The sequence below is a fragment of the Mesoplodon bidens genome, assembly GCF_964165515.1.
Source record: "Mesoplodon bidens genome assembly, chromosome: 3".
In the NCBI taxonomy this organism is placed as follows: domain Eukaryota; kingdom Metazoa; phylum Chordata; class Mammalia; order Artiodactyla; family Ziphiidae; genus Mesoplodon; species Mesoplodon bidens.
Window position 1 is genome coordinate 123662106 of NC_138178.1, and position 20898 is coordinate 123683003.

The following is a 20898-nucleotide window of genomic DNA, read 5'->3' on the forward strand; positions in this document are numbered from 1 at the left end:
GTTTATTACGTTCGCAATGTTTTCACTTCCGTTTCCAGGGGCCTTCTGCCTAGTCCGATCTTCCAATGTGGACTACATGACCCAGTATTCATCACGGCAGATTGATTCCCGGGTCAAGAGGTCCGCGCTGGGTACATCACCATGGAAGCGATCGGTTTGGTCACGTGGTGCCCCTGGTTACGCCCGGAGGCAGCTGTGGGGTCTGGGGCTCAGACGGGGGCCATTTTGCCGAAGGCAGTCTCCGGGAGTTGGGGGCTTAAGCTGTTCTTTTTCCTCCTCTGCAGCTTGAGGCTTGGAGAAGAACAGGAAGGCTGGGCTCCATCGAGCCCTTCGGAGAAGATGGTTTCCTACAGGCTCCGCCACTTGACGACCCTTCATGGCGGCTGCGCCCTTCGCGCTGCTCCCGCTGCCGCCCCTTCCAGCCCTCTGTGCCTATCGCCTCCGGAGCCGCAGTCGTCCTCCCGCCCCAGAGACTGATGATAGACGAGGTGGGGGCGCCATGAGAGGTGAGAAAAACTACTGCTGCCGTGGAGCTGCTGGAGACCACGGTTCCTGCCCCCCGACACCTTCGCCTCTGGCCTCTACCCTCTTCATGCCCGCGGAGGCAATCTCAAGTAATTGGTCTGGGTCTGGAGGTGGTTTGTCAGGGGGAGATGAAGAGGAGACTCGGCTCCTTCAACAACTCCGGACCGCGCCGGATCCTTCCGAGGCCTTCCAGGCTTTACAGGCTGCTTTGCCGCGCCGGGGCGGTAGACTTGGCTTCCCCCGACGAAAGGAAGCATTGTATCGGGCCGTGGGTCGAGTGCTTGTGGAAGGAGGTAGTAGTGATGAGAAGCGACTCTGCTTGCAACTCCTCTCGGACGTTCTCCGGGGTCAGGGGGAGGCAGGCCAGTTGGAAGAGGCCTTTAGCCTAGCACTTCTGCCTCAACTAGTTGTCTCCTTACGAGAAGAGAATCCAGCCCTGCGGAAAGATGCGCTGCAGATCCTACACGTGTGTCTGAAACGTAGTTCTGGAGAGGTACTGAGAATGCTTATACAACAAGGACTGGAAAGTACCGATGCCCGGCTTAGAGCTTCCACGGCACTACTGTTCCCTATCTTGCTTACTCCTGAGGATTTGTTGCTCGGCCTAGATCTTACCGAGGTGATAATATCCTTAGCCCGAAAGCTTGGCGGTCAGGAGATAGAAGAAGAATCTGAGACAGCCTTCTCTGCACTTCAACAAATTGGGGAGCGTCTTGGCCAAGAGAGGTTTCAGTCATATATCTCTCGCCTGCCTTCTGCCCTGAGGAGACACTACAATCGCCGCCTGGAGTCCCAGTTTGGAAGTCAGGTTCCTTATTATTTGGAACTTGAAGCCTCTGGATTTCCTGAAGATCCCCTTCCCAGTGCAGTGCCTCTTTCCAACAGCAATCTTAAATTTGGGATTATTCCTCAGGAGCTGCATTCAAGGTTGTTAGATCAGGAAGACTATAAGAACCGGACTCAGGCTATTGAGGAGCTAAAACAGGTGATGGGACGCTTTAACCCTAGTTCCACCTCTCATTCTAGCCTCGTCAGTTTCATTAGTTTGATGTATAATTTGTTAGACGATTCTAACTTCAAAGTGGTCCATGGCACACTTCAAGTTCTTCATTTACTGGTTGTTCGTCTTGGAGAGCAGGTACAACAGTTCTTGGGACCAGTTATAGCAGCTTCTGTCAAAGTGCTGGCAGACAACAAGTTGGTGATCAAACAAGAATACATGAAAATCTTCCTCAAGCTAATGAAGGAAGTAGGTCCTCAACAGGTGCTTTGCTTACTCCTGGAACATCTCAAACATAAGCATTCCAGAGTGAGAGAGGAAGTGGTGAACATTTGCATCTGCTCCCTCCTGACCTATCCCAGTGAGGATTTTGACTTATCCAAACTGTCTTTTGATCTTGCCCCAGCTCTTGTAGATAGCAAACGCAGGGTACGCCAAGCAGCTCTTGAAGCCTTTGCTGTGTTGGCATCATCAATGGGCTCAGGTAAAACCAGCATCCTTTTCAAAGCTGTGGATACTGTTGAGCTGCAGGATAACGGAGATGGAGTGATGAATGCTGTGCAGGCCAGATTGGCTAGGAAAACCCTCCCAAAGTTAACAGAAGAGGGATTTGTGGAGTATGCAGTACTCATGCCATCATCTGCCCAGGGTAGATCAGGCCATTTGGCACATGGAGCAGATACAGACTGGCTTTTGGCGGGTAACAGAACTCAGAGTGCGCACTGTCACTGTGGTGACCACACAAGGGATAGCATGCAAATTTATGGATCTTATAGTCCAACTATCTGTACTCGAAGGGTACTAAGTGCAGGAAAAGGAAAAAATAAATTACCATGGGAAAATGAGCAGCCTGGAGTCACGGGAGAAAACCAGACCTCCAATTCAAAGGATATAGAACAGGTATGCATCTTCCCTAATTTCCTTGAGTTGAAGCAATGAAAGAATTTAAAATGAAAGTATGCTTGTAATGACTTAAAGGGGAGGCTCCTTGAGGACTGTATGCTTCGTTTTTAAGTCAATTCGCTGATGTATCTATTATAATGAGACAGGTTTGGTAGGTTAGGTAGGTTTCCTGCTTGATTGATTGGATTAAATTTGAGGCACAATTTGATATAGACAATGCTTGGATTTCAGTTTTGGCCTGTCACTTTGGCATATCAGTTATCTCATTCATACAACAAACACTGAATACCTGGTAGGTACCAGATAAAGAGCCAAGTTCTGGGAAGGAAGATGAGACCAGTTCTGCAGAGTTTAGGGAAAAGGTCATACCTATAAACAGGCAGTTACAAATTTGTTAAGTGCTGAAATAGAAATATAAAGGGTCCTGTGGGAATACTGAAAATAGAAAAAATAATTCCACTGGAAAAGTAAAAAAAAAAAAAAGCCTTCCAATAAGATACGACATCTGAACTGAGATTTTTTTCCTCAAGTTTTTATTTTGAAAATTCCAAATCTGTAGGTTACTTAAAAGAATAGTACAGTGAATATTCATGTGCTTCATCTGTGTTTACCACATTACCATCTATAATGAGATGAACTTTACATGACATCACCTCATGAGGCATGTAATATCAGGTGTCCCACTATTGGTGATGCTAAGTTTTATCATTTGGTTAAGGTGGTGATAGCCATATCACTCCATTGCAAAGGTTTACTTTCCTCTTTATAATTAGCACATGATCTGCAGGATGATATTTTGAGACCTTATGGATATGTCAATGACCTTCGACCCCTGTTGTTAGCATCCACTAATGATCCTTACCTGTATATTTATTACATTGGGAACTACAAAAAAGGGTGACACTTCTGAAAATTCTAATGGTCCTTCTGTATTTGTTACCTGGCATTCTTTTTTATTTTATGTGTAATAATTAAATACATTAGTATTCCTTTTGATGCTAAAATTGATTTGACCAGTGGCTGGCTCCTGTGTCCTTTCTCATGACTCTTCAGTCTTTGAACAGTATGATGCCCAGCCTTACCTTGTATTTTTCTTGCTCCAGACCTGGAATCAACCTTTTTTCCAAGAGCCCAAGAACTGCTTTTTTTCGTGGAGAGTGGAATTTTAAAACCAAAGTCTGGGTATAGATGTGCTCACTGCTATTGCTTATCATTATGCATTGGTCCTTTCAGTGGATAGAACCAGGGAATACCTTTCTTCCTTCCTTTCTTTCCTTCTTTCTTTCTTTTCTTTTCTTTCTTTTCTTTCTTTTTTTAATTTATTTTTTGGCTGTGTTGGGTCTTCGTTGCTGCACGTGGGCTTTCTCTAGTTGCAACAAGGGGGCTACTCTTCGTTACGGTGCACAGGCTTCTCATTGTGGTGGCTTCTCTTGTTGTGGAGCACGGGCTCTAGGGCGTGCGGGCTTCAGTAGTTGTGGTGCATGGGCTCAGTAGTTGTGGCTCGTGGGCTCTAGAGCACAGGCCCAGTATTTGTGGCGCACGGGCTTAGTTGTTCCAAGGCATGTGGGGTCTCTCTGGACCAGGGATCGAACCTGTCTGCCCTGCATTGGCAGGTGGATTCTTAACCACTGTGCCACCAGGGAAGTCCCAATACCTTTTTTATTTTTTTAAAACAAATTCATACTGATACCTCTAGTTCAAATCCAGCACTACAATGTTCTTACTCATCTTCCTTTAGTCCATATTTGTATCTCCCTTCTCCCACAGTATAACTCTGGTCCCCAATATCAGTTATATTTATTCATATGCTGTAGCCTACAATACACAAAATATAATTACTACACCAGTAATACAACAACTAACTACCTAATAAATAAAGTTCAAGATTTCTTTGCAGTTGTTTTTATGCTTAGAATTATCCAACAGTCATATGGTCAAACTTTTCTTAAATTAACTTGTTTATAGGTGATTATAATCAAAATGGTATGATAAAAGATGAATAGGAATTTGCTAAGTGTGGATGCATCCTGGTGAATTTCAGACTGAAGATATATATGTTCAGAGACACTGAATTATAAAAGGACTTAGCGAGTTAATAAAAAATGGTGAATTTCTAAACAGCTGAAACAAGGAGTTTGGTGGGAAGCAACAGAAGATGAAACTAGAAATGTAGGCAAGGACCAAGTATGGAGATCATTTTTGTAAGTAAGTAGTTCGTGCCTTTCTCAGAATGTATGGAGGAGAACTGTGTTCTCTCTTGTTCCTTTTAATTCTAAAATTTTTCATTTTTAAAAAAAAATTTTTCTGTATTTACATAATTTAGTCATATGGTTTTTCTCATGTATTTCTCATAAGTACCGGGAAATGAATGATTTTCTGTAAGCATTTATTTTAACACTGCTTGTTATGTGTCAAATCTAAAATGTTAGTGTAGGGAGTTCTCTGGCAGTCCAGTAGTTAGGACTTGGTGCTTTCACTGTCGTGGCCTGGGTTCAATCCCTGGTTGGGGAACTAAGATCCCACAAGCTGGGACTTCCCTGGTGGCGCAGTGGTTGAGAGTCCGTCTGCCAATGCAGGGGACGCGGGTTCAAGCCCTGGTCTAGGAAGATCCCACATGCCGCGGAGCAGCTAAGCCTGTGCGCCACAACTACTGAGCCTGCACCCTAGAGCCCACAAGCCACAACTACTGAGCCTGCGTGCCACAACTACTGAAGCCCACATGCCTAGAGCCCGCGGTCCGCGAAAAGAGAAGCCACCACAGTGAGAAGCCTGCACACCGCAACAAAGAGTAGCCCCTGCTCACCGTAACTAGAGAAAGCCCATTCACAGCAACGAAGACCCAACACAGCCAAAAATAAATTAAAAAAAAAAAAAGATCCCACAAGCTGTGTGGTGTGGCCTAAAAAAAAAAAATAAGTTAATGTATTACGATTCTGATACTGGCTAAAGCACCAAGAATCTGAAAATTAACACATTTCTGAAATTCTAGTGTAGATATATATTGCTTTTGAAAGAAGTTATGGTGAAATTAAAAATTATCCCAGAAATTAAGTTATACAGTCCTTCAGTATCTGAGGGAGATTGGTGTCAGGACACAGAAGCATACCAAAATCCACAGATGCTCAAGTCCCTTATATAAAATGTCATATTTTAGTTGCATATAACCTCCTCCTGTATGCTTTAAATCATTTCAAGATTACTTACAGTATCTAATACAATGTAAATGCTATATAAATAGTTGTAAATGCTATGTATTGCCAAGGAATGGAAAATTCAAATTTTGCTTTTTGGAACTTTCTGGAAATTTTTTTTTTTTTAAACATTTCCCATCCACTGTTGGTTGAATCTGTGGATGTAGAACCCACCGATTTGGAGGGCTGACTGTACTTTCTTGCTCAGAAATGGTCTGTAGAATAACTACATTGGAAATTATCTTAATGGAGGACATGGATTAAATATTTAAATATTTTTATGTGTGCAGTTTTTTAAAGTACATATATTTTTAAAAAATTAATAAATACTATATTTTCAAGCAGATGAATAGAGCACAGAGAATTTTTAGGACAGTGAAATTATTTTGTATGATACTACAGTGATGGATACTGGTCATGGATATATTTCTCCAAACCCATAGAATGTACAACACCAAAAGTAAACCCTAATATAAATCTATGGGTTTTCGATGATACTGATGTGTCAGTGTAGGTTCATCAGTTGTAACAAATGTACCACTCTGGTAGGGATGGTGTTAGTGGAGGGTGGGTATCTGCTATATGTGTGGGTGTGAGTAGGGGATATATGGGAACTCTCTGTACTTTCAATTTCGCTGTGAACCTAAAACTGCTCTAAAATATAGAGGAGGAGAGGGAGGTAAAGAGAGATAACTCAAATTTGAATGAGGTAACAAAATGCATAATAAATCCATGAATAGGAAGACCCAAAAAAATGGAAGTTAATTTGGGGAAAAATGAGCTTTAGGTAGAGGAAGATAGAACACTCAGCTCAGTTTGTTGAAGACCACTATTCAAGAGACAAGGAAAGAACTAGAGATGTAGAACTTGGAAGTCCCATATTGAGAAGTAATTGTTGAAACTGTGAGATTGGAGGGGCTCTCCAGTGAAGGGCATTTAGAGTAAGAGCAGAGTGCTTAAGACTCAATTTTAGCCTACAGGTCCATTTCAGGAATAGCAGTAGGAGATAGAACCATACAAGGCAAAGAGAAAGAGTGCCTAAGAGTTGAAAGAGAACCAAGAAAGAACAAAGGTTTTAGAAGTGAAGTAAATAAAGTGTTTCAGGAAGCACATCAGTACTGTTAAATGCAGGGGAGATTGAAAAAGCATGATTTGTTCTTATATATTCAGCCTGCTACTTGTAAAATAATTTTGAAGGTACCTTTCTCATAATTTTATCTTTCTTAATTTCCTCTTAATAATTCTTCTGATTGTAAAAAATTATAGTGCTTATTATAGAAAATTTGGAAAATATAAAAAGGCACAAAGAAGAAATTTAAAGTTTTCAGCAATCTCACTACTGAGGCTTCCTGTGAATATTTTATTGCCTGTTCTTCAAGTATCATTTCAATTTATTTATACAAATGTAGATTATTTTTTCCATACACAAACGTCTCCCCCTTTCACTAACTTTACCATGAACGTTTTTTTCTTGAAAATAAATAATTTGTAGTAGGATCTTTATTGGCTGTTTAATATTAGATCATATAAGTCTGTTTAGCAGTTCTCTTACTTTTGAATATTTAGGCTTTTCAATTCTGTTTTTATTTCCACCATTTAGTTGATTATTTTTGTGCCCTGATATATAGACTGATAACCAGATTCCTCTGGTATTCTGGTTATCAGAAACTTTGCATCTCTTTCTGTGCTTTTATGACTTTTAATGGTTTAGTGGAGTCCAGTAATCAGGCATCACTAGCTGGCTGCCGTGTTAGCTATATTTTTCCTAACAGATTTCTCTACAACGTATTAAGAGTTACAGTAACCTAGACTGAAAAGTAAGGAGCATATGTGCTTTATGTGTATGTAGTTACTAGGTCTGTAGCTTTTTCAATGTAGAAGATTTGGTTATTGGAAGGTAATTGGGACATGGACGAAAGTGGTTTTAGACAGACCAAATTTATAAGTTTATGAGATGAATTGATAAGGAAATACAGGCAGTAAGCATTTACTAAACATCTTTTTGATCATCCACTATGTGTGAAGCCAAGTTCGAGTTTATAGATTACTCTATAAAGCACCGCCTAGCATTTTTTTCCTCTGTTTGTATTTAGCACGTGAGCCATGTCTTCTTTCTTCTCAGTGATGGTAAGCACTGTGCTGATAGGGACTGTTTTTGTTTGTTTGTTTATATAACAGTACTAACATAGTGCTGTGCCTACAATCAGTATCAACAAATATCTGTTAAGTGAGAAAATAGAATCTAAGGGTTTGAGGGTGAAAGAAAAGACCAAGCAAGGTATAGCAGGATGTAGTGGGATGAGTTATTACTATGTTTTATTTTTAAATAGGAAACACCCGATTTGAAAGAAGCAGAGAAAGAAGCCACCACTGACTTCAACTTGCCTACTCTGTCTTGTACTGTGGTAGATTTTAGATTTGCAAGGAACATATGATTTGATCCCTGTAATCATATTTGAGAATCAAATTTGAGAGAGAAAGGCAAGGAATTAATGTCCCTAAATACTGAGTGAGTCAAGAACACAGGTATATAGAGAGGTTAGCTTTGGAATAGAGGCAGAAGTCTTTTCTTCTAGAACTGGAGGAAAAATAAAAGGACGATGACTTAGGATTCAGAAAAATTTTGAGACAGCAAAATTTTTTTTGAAGTCGAAAGGAAGACATGAGCTCTGGAATAGTGCTTATCGAATTTTAATGTGCATATGAATTACCTCAGTATCTTGTTAAAATACAGATTCTGGTTCAGTTTGGGAGGGGTTCTGAGACTACATGTCTAATAAGCTAGGTGTTGCTGATGCTGCTGATTTGTGATTCACATTTTGAGGGCAGGGCTCTAATATTAGGCTTCCATATTCTGGTACACTAAGAGGCAAGCTGAGAATGGAAAATAGAGGATCAGGGATTTGAAGAATGTGGGAAAGATTTAGAATACTTAATGTGACAAATTTAAATGTAATAGAAAATCCCAAATTATTAAGTTGCACTAATGTATTTGGTGTGAACTTAATCCTAAAAATTGAAATTTTCCTTGGATAGTACATCATTTCCAGTAAGTAGTCCTTAATTTTCTTTTAAAAATATGATTGGAGGGCTTCCCTGGTGGCGCAGTGGTTAAGAATCCACCTGCCAACGCAGGGGACACAGGTTCAAGCCCTGGTCCGGGAAGATCCCACATGCTGCGGAGAAGCTAAGCCCGTGAGCCACAACTACTGAACCTGTGCTCTAGAGCCCACGAACCACAACTACTGAGCCCATGTGCCACAACTACTGAAGCCCGTATGCCTAGAGCCCATGCTCTGCAGCAAGAAAAGCCCACGCACCACAACGAAGAGTAGCCCCCGCTTACCGCAACTAGAGAAAGCCCGTGCATAGCAACGGAAGACCCAATGCAGCCAAAAAATATATATATATATATATATATGATTGGAATATCTGAAAGAGAAAAACCCTTAGTTTAAAACATGTCAAAATCATAAACAATCCTGAAAGCATATTTAATATCAGTGTAGATGTTGGATTGTTTCAATAAATAGTCATTAATTTTCTTTTTAAAATTTTATTGAGATATCTGAAGTATTTAAAAAACTTTTAATTTTTAAAAATTAATTAATTAATTATTTATTTTTGGTTTTGGCCAAGCTGCGTGGTTTGCAGGATCTTAGTTTCCCGACCAGGAATTGAACCTCCAGCCAGGGCAGTGAAAGCGCCAAGTCCTAACCACTGGACCACCAGGGAATTCCCAAAAAAACTTTTATTTTTAATGCTTGTCAAAATCATGAGTAACCCAAAAGCGTATCTATTCTCAGAGTAAACAATCTATTTAAAAACTTAAAAATAATTTAAAAATAAGTTTTTAAAAATAAACCTTAGGGCTTCCCTGGTGGCACAGTGGTTGAGAGTCCGCCTGCCGATTCAGGGGACACGGGTTCGTGCCCCGGTCCAGGAAGATCCCACATGCCGTGGAGCGGCTGGGCCCATGAGCCATGGCCACTGAGCCTGCGCGTCCGGAGCCTGCGCTTCCAGAGCCTGTGCTCCGCAACGGGAGAGGCCACAACAGTGAGAGGCCCGTGTACCGCAAAAAAATAAAAAAATAAATAAATAAAAATAAAATAAAAATAAACCTTAAAAAGCATATTAAATAAGACTATGTATTATATTGATTTTACGATCTAAAAAAAGCTATAGCAATTCCCTTGATAAATGGATAAAACATACCCATTTCCTTGTATACATATTTTTATTGCCCTGTAACTTTTTAACCTAAGGCAGCATCAGCTATATATATTAAATATAACCTTACCCAAAGACACCAACTTTTGTTTCCTCACAGACAAAAAACTAAAAGTCATGTAACCAAGAACTGTCTTTTTATTCTCTCCATGAGTATATATATATATATCCTTTTCATAATGATTTAAGTGGCAAAAATAAACATGGATATGTCATCATCCAAAGTCATTTATATATCCTTTCACCTGTTTATTTGATGGTTATCCTGTAATGTATAACAGACAAGGGTAAATTTAACATGGGGAACTATACTTAATATCCTGTGGTAAATGATAATGGAAAAGAATATATATATGTGTAACTGAGTCACTTTGCTATACAGCAGAAATTAACATAACATTGTAAATCAACTATACTTCAATAAAATTTTTTAAAAAGTATTGTGATCAGTGATTTGCATTTTTATCTTAATTAGAAATTAGGTTTTAAAGATTTTTCATTAGTTCAGTTTTTTTTTTTTTTTTTTTTTTTTTTTTTTTGCGATACGCGGGCCTCTCACTGCTGTGGCCTCTCCTGTTGAGGAGCACAGGCTCCGGACGCGCAGGCTCAGCGGCCATGGCTCACGGGCCCAGCCGCTCCGCCGCATGTGGGATCTTCCCAGACCGGGGCACCAACCCGTGTCCCCTGCATCGGCAGGCGGACTCTCAACCCCTGCGCCACCAGGGAAGCCCCAGTTTTGTATTACTCTAAAATCTTAAAGTTAACTGAGTCTAGAAATTATAATGTAAGCTAATGTATTAAGCATTATAAGATTTATGGCATTATAAGAATTGATCCCTTTTAATAAAGATATTATCTATTATAAAATTTAATTGAACACGTGATTTTACAATTTTATATTTTGAAAATGAGTGATGTTAATGTATCCAACCAGTGAAACCAGTAGAGGAAATTTAAGAAATTTAAGTTAATTAGACGTTTCCTGAGAGGATGAGTTCAAGTTTGCACAAACAATTATACCATACTGATATTATTTTTTAATATATTTATTTATTTATTTATTTTGGGTGCATCACGTCTTAGTTGCGGGACGTGGGATCTTTCATTGGGGTGCACAGGATCTTTCATTTTGGCGCATGGACTTCTCTCTAGTGGCATGGGCTCAGTAGTTGCCCTGTGGCATGTGGGATCTTAGTTCCCTGACCAGGGATCGAGCTGGCATCCCCCGCATTGCAAGACGGATTCTTAATCACTGGACCCCCAGGGAAGCCCCCTAATATTATTTTTACATGGTGATAAAATCTGGGCAAGTTTTCAGATGAGTCTGATTTGTCCAAAGAGCCATCTTAAATAGAATTTTTATGTGAATTTTTTCTATACAAGTATATACAGTGTATTAAAACTTTTGTTTAAAAACATTTTTTTTCCTTGTTCTTTAACCGAGTAACCAAGGTCATTAATGAAACCCACAGCTAGTCTGTGTTTTCCCTTGAATGTATAACTTTTGGCAAGACCATTTTTTTCCTTAAAGAGCTAGTACATTTAAAGCATCAGAAATAAAAGAAATCTTAAATTCTCTTTTTGGGTTTTACTTAGTTTAATGTGATATAAGCACTTAACCTAGTAATAATGATTTTTATAAGCCAATTGGAACAAGAGTTTGTTCCAGTTGATATTGTACTGATTGATTAATATTGTCTGTAGTGAGACAAGATATACCAATTTGCTCAAAAAACTTCATATTCATAAAATGGAAATTTTTTTTACTTTCTACATAACTTAGAGGATCTAATTATGATAAATCAGTAGAGTTTAAGGTAGAAGCAGGTGCCAATCTATTAAGAATATTGAGCAGCTAAAGAAACAAAAATATAATTAGATTCAGTAGGTTCATCAAGGAAGTATCATTGTTGAGTGTGTTGGTTTTAAATATATTTCCACAAATACTTTGAAATTCTTCACCTGAAGAACTGGAGTCCAGTTCCCCTCTCCCTGAACGTGTCTGGACTTACTGACTCACTTCTAACAAATAAAGGAGAAATGGTGGTGCGTGACTTCATAAACTAGGTCTTAAAAAGGCATTTTAGCTTCCACCTTGGTTGCTCTCTTTCTCTGATCACTTGCTCTGGAGGAACTCAGCTGCTATGTTGTGAGCAGCCCTTTGGAGAGGCCCAGATGGCAAGGAACTGAGGCCTCCTACCAGTAGCCACCTGAGTGAACTTCAGTGATCCTTCAGTCTCAGTCAGGCCTTCAGTTGACAGCAGCCTAGCCAACATCTTGATTGCAGCCTCAGAGATATCTAAACCATCCAGTTAATAAGTTGCTTCCAAATGTCTGATCCATAGAAAGAGAGACAATTATGTTTGTTGTTTTAAGCTACTGTATTTTGGGATAACTCATTACACAGCAATAGATAACTATTAGATTGAGAATTATGGTTCCCAGGAATTTGGTGAGACATTTTTTTTTCCAATGTCCATATCCTTTATAATAACAGCATTAAATTTTCTTAGTTTTTAAAAGGCTAAACTTGCTTAAGGTTTGGAAAACTATTAAATATTGTGCTGTTTGGCTTTTGGAAACCATCATTTTTCTAAGTTTTTCTAATTTATAATTAAGTTTCTTTACTGTCCTTTCTTTAGCTTTAGAATTCTAAAATAATGTTAATTTGCAGTTATTTATTTAGCGAAATCGAAGAAAGCTGACCATTGAATGTTAAGGGTTTTGTTTTCTTTAGTTTTGGTATAAGAATTTGATTTTTATGGATATTGTCAGGTATTGGGCCCATAATAAGTAAACATGAAAAAAACCTTAATTTTGGGTGGAGGAAGAGGACTCTGGTTATTGGAGTAAAGTAGCTCATATCCATACATTTACAAAACAAGCAAAAACAACATACCAATAAGGAAACGAGATTCCAGATTCCCTGTCAGCTGCCACCTGACAAGCAGACTGCTGTCCAGCAGAAATCACCTGATAGACCATGAAGTCAAAACCCATTTCCACCATTGATGCCATCTGTGTGGAAACTATTGTCCATGTGCCCAGTCAAAATCAGAACCAGAAACAGACTTTATCAAGAATCAGATTCACTGCAAGAGCCCTATTGCTCAGTGAGTTATGTGAGGAAAGGTTCACTGAGGACTCAACGGTCCAAGTCTCAGAAAAGGTACACTTTGAGGCCATGTGTTTGATCCTCAAGTTAGGACCCAGAAGGGCAGTATATTACTGACACCTCCAGAAATAGACATCAAAGAGCAGTCAGAAGCATTTGGTTTGTTATTTTGCAATTTGTTTTCTTACATGAGGGAGAGTCAGCTAATAGGCTAAATCAAGGAAAAACCAGGAGTGAGAAAAGAGAAAAAAATTATTACAGACTAGACATAGTTAAGTCTTGTTTGCACATTTTGTGGGTAAACTGGTTAGCTGATACATACAAAGAGTTCAGTCTGGGTATTCTGTTCTTCTGTAGGAAGACTAAGGATATCAAAGAAACCATTTTAGTTGTTTTTAAAAAATACTTACTATGCAACAATCTTTCTAAGGTCTGCTAGTCTCCTTTCATCAGCACTGGTACCTTATGCCAGGTATGTACCATTTCCCTCATTGAAATTCCTTACTTATCAATATACAAAAAAAATTTGGAAGCAACCCAAATGTTCAATAATAGGAGAATGGCATATCTAGTCAATGGAATATTATGCAGGCTTTAAGCATAGTTTATGTCCTTAGACCTAGCAATTCCATTTTTAGTATTTCTGTAGAACTATATATTTCTCTTTATATATATTATATTTCTGTAGAGCATATAATACACAAGGATATGTGCATAATCATGTTCACTACAAGATTGTAATAGTAAAAAGTTGTGACAAGGAAAATGTCCATCAGTTGGGAACTGTGAGTCCAACCATAATGTGGAATACTGGGCAACAGTTAAAAAGAGTAAGAAGATTTGTACGGATTAACATGGAAGGATGTCTACAGTATGCTGAGTACTAACTATGTGCCAGAGTAGTATATGATCTATTTTTGTTTCTTTTTAAAATTGCTTATTGAAAAATGTATATATGTTGAGAAAGAACTGTTAACAGAGTTTATCCACATGATTCTAGTGAAAAGGGTGCCAAAGAAGAATTTGACTTTTTATCTTTTTTTTTTTACTATAAGTAGTTACTACTCTTTGTAATGAAAGTTTGTAGCACTTATGAGAGGTTTTAATAACATGGGAAATATAATGTTTATAATAATTCATTATAATGTTAAGTGGAAAACTGGGGTATAAAACTTGTTATATATGGTATCACAACTCTGTTTTCTTAAAGGTTGCATAGAAAATGATTTGAAAAAACACACAAAGATGTTTCAGAAGGTGACTTTGGAGGTAATTGGAATAAACTTTTTTTTTTTTTTTTTTTTTTTTTTTTTTTTTTTGCTGTACGCGGGCCTCTCACTGCTGTGGCCTCTCCCGTTGCGGAGCACAGGCTCCGGACACACAGGCTCCGCGGCCATGGCTCGCGGGCCCAGCCGCTGCGCGGCATGTGGGATCTTCCGGGATAGGGGCACGAACCCGTGTCCCCTGCATCGGCAGGCGGACTCTCAACCACTGCGCCACCAGGGAAGCCCCGGAATAAACTTTTTTAATGGCCACCATTAAGGGACAAGTTTGGAGTCCAGGTAAAACCAGAAAGAACTGGTAGAATATGAATGGGTCCAAACCTGGAGGCCGGAGGTTAAGATAAATTTAGTACAAGCTCAATAAAGGCAAGAGTGTAGGTGGTTTCTGAGAGAATTAGCTATTAAAAAGTCTTTTCCTGATAATTTACTACTAACTATACCAAAGTGGAATTAAAACTATTTTTGTAATGGAACTTCCCTGGCAGTCTAGTGGTTAAGACTGTGTTCCCAATGTAGGGGGCACGGGTTCTTTCCCTGGTCAGGGAACTAAAAGCCCACATACAGCCAAAAAAGAAAGAAGAAAACAACAACAACTATTTTTGTGATGTCCTTAACATACCTTGCCAAAAGCTGAACTAAGATGTGTTAGGTCAAAGAAATGTTTTTATGAAAAATATATAAGCAATCAAGTGTAAAGGTTAAGAGATAATAAACAGCAAGATTAAAATAGTAGATAAGACTATGTGAATTTCAAATCATTGTTAATATTAAATGTGAAACTTGCCTTTTATAACAGTTTCATTTACTGTAAGGAATTAAGTGAATTAAATTTTAAGATATTAACTTCAAAGACTTAAAACTCAGTTCCATCTTCCTAAGAGTCATAAGGTGCTCTAAACAGACTGCTTCATATTTTGTAAATTTAGCTCACAACATTTTCAAAATATATGTGTGCTTTTCTCTTTTATGCTAACTCATTTCCCTTTCCCTTTATTTTTTTGTTTAGTCCCATCAAAGCTTATCCTGATGAAAATCATTTGACTGCTTTTAAGAGAGACCAAAAGAGACCTCTCATGTTAATAATAATTGGTGTGTCTACAGTCTGCTTTCAAATATTTGCAGATTTTTCTACAGCAAAATGTAATTCCTGACTTCTAGATTCTTGAAAATGCCAGATTCACAAACACATTCTCCACTGCTACCACTGCCCCCATTATCTCCACCCCACCACCACTACCACTAGCTGTTGTATTCACTGTCATACATATTCATGTTCTGTTCTCTAAGCAGAAATTAATTATGGAGTAATTCTAATGCAAGTATATTCCATACTGGAGAATTATTTCTGGATTACTCATGATTTTAACTGGGTTCGTATACCTTCTTTTAATGTATCTAACCAAAAGTTGACTGTAATTGATTTCATTTTTATTCCATTGTGTCCTTTTCATACTGCCTTCTGTATAATCAGTCACAGAAATTATAACATTGGATTTTGAGAAAGTAAAGTCAGGCCTTTTTCAGCTGAGGCATTCATTATTTCTCACTGGTGTTTTGGGATTAATTTTTGAAGGAGTTAACAGGTTTTTCACAAAATTTGATGAGGAATAAGAAGTTACTTGAGGTATATTTGGTAGTTTATAGTCTTAATCTTGTAATGGTCAAGTAGCTAAGAGGTTTTCAAATAGATGTATCTTTAATTTTATTGTATTTCATTGTGATTTGACACTTGACAAAGTTTGTAGAGAAGGATTCCTGAGAAGACTTACAGTTCACTGCATGTATAGATTTGATTGTGTCTAAGCGCCAAATAAATATATGGACAGTAAGTATAATTTCTTGTGTGTTCACTCAATTTTTAAAATGTTCTATAGCTATGATCAATGTGAAATGATCCAGAGCAATTGAGGCCATCATTGGTGAAGAATTCTGAACACTTGAATCATGCTTTCACTTAATTCTTTAACTATGATTAGGTAGAAATTCAAAATTCTATCCTGGCACTTTTGTATCTTAAGGATCAAAGTGGGTATGTGGAAAAGGAATTGGAAACTATAAAGTACTAGACGTATATAAAGTATTATGTACTTGGTTTTGACTGAAAGACCTATCATACAGAAATTTCCTAAGGGAACTGTGACATAGGTTACATTTACATTTGGGCTGCAGAATATGGATAGTAAATTTGTCTCACTAAGAATAGTAAAATGGGATGCTTACAGGTTCAGTGATCTTCAATTAACATTTATTGTCCAATGCTCAAAGATGACATAGTGTGACTGGCCATGCTGCTGAATCAGAAATGTCCTTTTCTCTATTCAAGTTGTCATTTCACTCTTTTTGTCATTTGCTTTCTTTCCTTCCTAGCTGCCAGGTGTGTACTCTAGGAAGGTAAGGTACAGAAAAGGTTTGGGGTGAGATATAAGAAAGAGGAAAAAAATTAGCATTTCTATCATGGCATGAAAAAATACTGCTAGTGTACCATACTGTATGTGGACGTTTATTTGTATCATTGTATATTTGATAAATTTATTTTTTTTCTTTTAATCTGAATTTCATAATTAGGTCTAAATTGTGTCATATTTATTGCCAAGTAGACTTAATCCACATTTGCTAATTTATTATTCTGTTCTTATAGTTTTCAGCCAATGATTTCATTCCATCTCCAAAATTAAAGCCCTCTCAAGGAATGCCAGTCAATGATGGTTTATGTTTTAGCAGAAAAAGAGTGTCAAGAAACTTATTTCAGAAGAGTTGGGAATTTAACTCAGATTCTCTTCCTACATGTGCTGCTGGTAAGTGAAAGTTACAGGTAATGGAAATTTTGAACCAAGTTAAAGATTCCTCTAAACTTCATGGTTCTTTTAAGAGCTCATAGAACTTATAATCTAGTAGACAGTTCAGATTCAATAAATATTTGTTAAAGATCTGATAAGAATGGACAGTTTGACATAATTGTCTCATAAGACCCTGGGAGTGTTTCTTACTGAAATCCTTTAAGTAGTAATGTAAGGCAATATTTGCTTAATCAACAACCCATATTTACTGAGTATATCCTATGTGCAGGTACTTTTCTAGGTAATAGGGATATAGCAGTCAACAAAAGAGGGAAAACTTTCTGCCTAATAGGTCTTTCATTCTAGTTGGACAAAGCAAACATTAAATAAATGCAAAACAGAGTAGGTTAGATGGTGATAAATGCTATGGGAAAAAAAAGCAGAAAAGAGGAATATAGAGGAGGGGCTACTTTAAATAAAGTGATGAAAGAAGGCCATATTCAGAAGGGAATATTTGAAGCAAAGCACATAGATATCAAGAGAGAACAGCGAATAATTCCAGGAAGAGGGAACAGTTAGTGCAGAGTATGGGACACGTTTGAGAAAGATCAAAGAAGCTAGTAAGTCTGGAATGAAATGCGTTAAGGGGAAGAGAAATGGAAAATTAACTTGAAGAGATAATAGGGATTCTTATTTTAAGGCCTAATGGTCTTTCGAATGAACTTTGGCTTTTACTCTGAGTGAGGAATATTTTTGAGGAAAGAAGTAACATCAGTTGCCTTGCTTTCCAGGCTTGTTTTGGATGTTATATTTGAAATCGATTAAAGGAGACAAGGGAGAAAACAGGGAGTCTGTTGTAATCCAGGCTAGAGTTGATGGAGGCTTTGACCAGTGTAGCAGTAAATGTAGTGAAAAGTGATTGGATTCTGAATATATGTCAAGGGTACAGTTGATATGATTTGCTGATGGGTTGTGTAGGAGCGTGAGAGGGAAGTCAAGAGTGCTCTAAGGTTTTTTGGCCAGAGCAACTGGAAAGATGTTTAATTGCCTAAGTAAGTGTTACAGAAAGGAAATATTATGTAGTTCAGAGAACATGGTCACTATCATGGGCCTTATCAGATAGAAAAGGCATTAAAGAGGAGATAGTACTTGAACTGCATCTTTTTGGGATATATATGATTTAAGATGTTAGAGGGGAGGTATGAAGAGAGCAAAGGCTCACATTAGGAATGGGCTTGAGATGTTCTGGCAACTGAGTAAAGGCAAGATTCATTTTAGATGGTCAAAGATAAATTGGGATGTGGGGAGCCCTTGTGTGCTAGATTCAAAAATTTGAGCTATAGGGAGCTAATAGAGATTTTTTCTGTTAAGGAAAAAAGAAGCTAGGGTTACAAGGTTGTTTACAAATTGAATAGAAATGAATAATCAGGAAAATATGACTGGATATAAAAAATAAAGAAGGGGAATAAAAATTTCAAGACTTAGTACCCAGGTAATTAGAAAAATGGTAATGTGTTGACAGAACGAAACCAGTTAGGAAGGGAAAATGGAGTATAACATAAAGATTGAGTTTGTTTTTTATTTAAGATCCAAATGGTATCAGTTATTGAAATTTGTTTGCTATGAGTTCAGACACAATATTTAGAAAACATTGTTACCCTAGGAGAATTTATAGACCTTTATGCAGTAAAATTCCATAATATTTTCATACAAAAATTAAGTGTTATAATGATTGTGTAGTTGAATGTTTATTTAATAGACAAAAAGAAATGCAAGAATATATCCAGTTATGCTTGTACCATTACTTGGGATTTTTATAAGGCTCATGTATTTTTGTACCATCTGGAAGTTCTTACCTAATTTTACAGATTTTAAATAACTGAGACAACATGTAATTTAATGATAGATTGAATGATATGAATTACAAGTACTATAGGGATTCAAGAAAGGAAAAGATCATAGGTATGGAAGTGGTTTACAACAACTCCAGGAAAGAGGTTGGACTTGAGCTGAATTTTAAAGAAGGGAAGTGTTTGTGATTGGCAGTGAGGCAAGATTTCAGGAGAAAGTATAACTGAAGCATGGAGGTAAGAATTACCTTAGAAGATGTCCAGTACATGAAGGATAAAGGGGCTTGAAATCGTAGAGAAAGAATTATAAAAAATCAGAATTTTAGAAATACATACAAAGGGTTTTATAGATGAATAAACTAAATACCAAAGAGATCAATATCACCTTCTTTTCTTCAGACTTATTCCCCTGCCCAGGAATAACCTTAACCAGCCACAGGAAGGGGAAAGGGATCTGGGAAATATGCCTGGATAAGCTTGGAAACTGTGCAGATGCTGTATTACATGTTAGGAAAGAAAGAAGAATCCTGCAGTAGACCTTTTTGGGTAGAGTGTAAATGTACTTACAAATACTGGGAAGAAGGAAAGCCAGGTCTGGAGAAACCTTCCATGGTGAGAGAAGGGAGCATGTAGGAAGAAACTGCCTTTGTACATATTTTTCAATATATTTTTCTTTTCTCTGTACTTTACCAGTCTGTCTTCTGTCCTTTAACCCCTGTCACTGATCAGATCTGCCAATAGCAAAAGCTTTATCCCTTTCTTGCCTTCCTGGCTCACTGTATATATACTCCTGTATTTATTCCCACACAAATGACACGAACATTTGTGAAATTAGATGTGTTCATGAAATAAAGTTAACTTTTGACTTTATGTTTTTCTCCTCCTTCCTTCCAAAGGCACCACTGGGACTCATCAGACAGATCTTTCTGGGAAACGTGGACAACTTGGATTTTCACAGATATGTGGTAAAACTGGCAGTGTGGATTCTGACTTACAGTACCTGGGGACAACTAACAGTCATCAAGATAAAGGTTTAAATTCCAACTTTATTTGGATACAGATGATTTATAATTATTATGTGGGGTTTCCAAATCTACTTTATGTGTTATTTTGGGTAATTATACTCATTACAGAAAAGAAAAGGATGTTGTATTTAAAAAAAATTTTTTAATCAAATTTTTTATAACTGTTATCCTAAAATGTTAGATTTAGTAATCTTGATATATATATATATATATGACTAATTAAAATTAGAGAGCTTAGAAATTCATGGTACAGATGAGCATTTTAATACCAAGTAATTGGAAATAAAATTATCCATTAAGGATTACTGTGTTAGCAGAAGACAGTTATTTTCCATAACAGTTTTAAATTTTAAACAATTTATTATGTCTCCTGTTAGGAACCATAACTTCCTGACTAGCTATCATTTCAGATATCTTACATATTTATAAGATATAGAACAAAAGGGAGGATTTGAGGCTGGCTGTCAGTCATATGAATTTTGGATATGAAGATGTTTCTTCAATTTCTATGCTAATTAATAGCTATATCAATTATTATTTAGTAGAATCAAATCAAATATTTCTAGAGATATTTTGATTTTGTTGTATATCCTTTACTAAAATTTTTTGAGTGATAGGGTTGTACTTCTGTCTTTATTTGTTGATGAAAATATAATGCTCATTAGAAATTAGTGAAGATTTAGTTAATAGTAAAGCACTTACACTTTAGCCATCCTTTCCTCCACCCACTCCAAAGGGCCACATGACTCCATAAAGTTTTTCTTTATGGTGTTATTCCCAATAAAATAGTTTATCTTTCTTAATGATATAGGTTTTTTTTCCCAAATCTGGATGAGATACTTTTGTGACTGGTGATTAGTAGAAACAGAGAGGCTTCTCTGTGTTGCTTAGCCTCTTCCTGTTTTGGATATCCCGGGATGATTACATTACTTTTGTAGACTACCTCCACTCTCAGTGTTTAATCAGATCTTCATAGTAGCTCTGGTTTTTATAACCTCT

General features: G+C 37.5%; 1 protein-coding gene across 1 annotated transcript in view; it reads left to right on the forward strand.

The window, feature by feature from the left end:
* The first annotated feature begins 184 nt into the window (after nucleotides 1–184).
* Nucleotides 185–20898, forward strand: part of TOGARAM1 (TOG array regulator of axonemal microtubules 1) — a 77240-nt gene continuing 56526 nt past the window's right edge. Inside the window, exons 1-3 of the mRNA XM_081229063.1 lie at nucleotides 185–2425; nucleotides 16886–17042; nucleotides 19771–19905. Of these exons, the coding sequence (XP_081085189.1) occupies nucleotides 377–2425; nucleotides 16886–17042; nucleotides 19771–19905 (2341 nt within the window). The 5' untranslated portion in view covers nucleotides 185–376. The remainder of the gene's footprint in view (nucleotides 2426–16885; nucleotides 17043–19770; nucleotides 19906–20898) is intronic.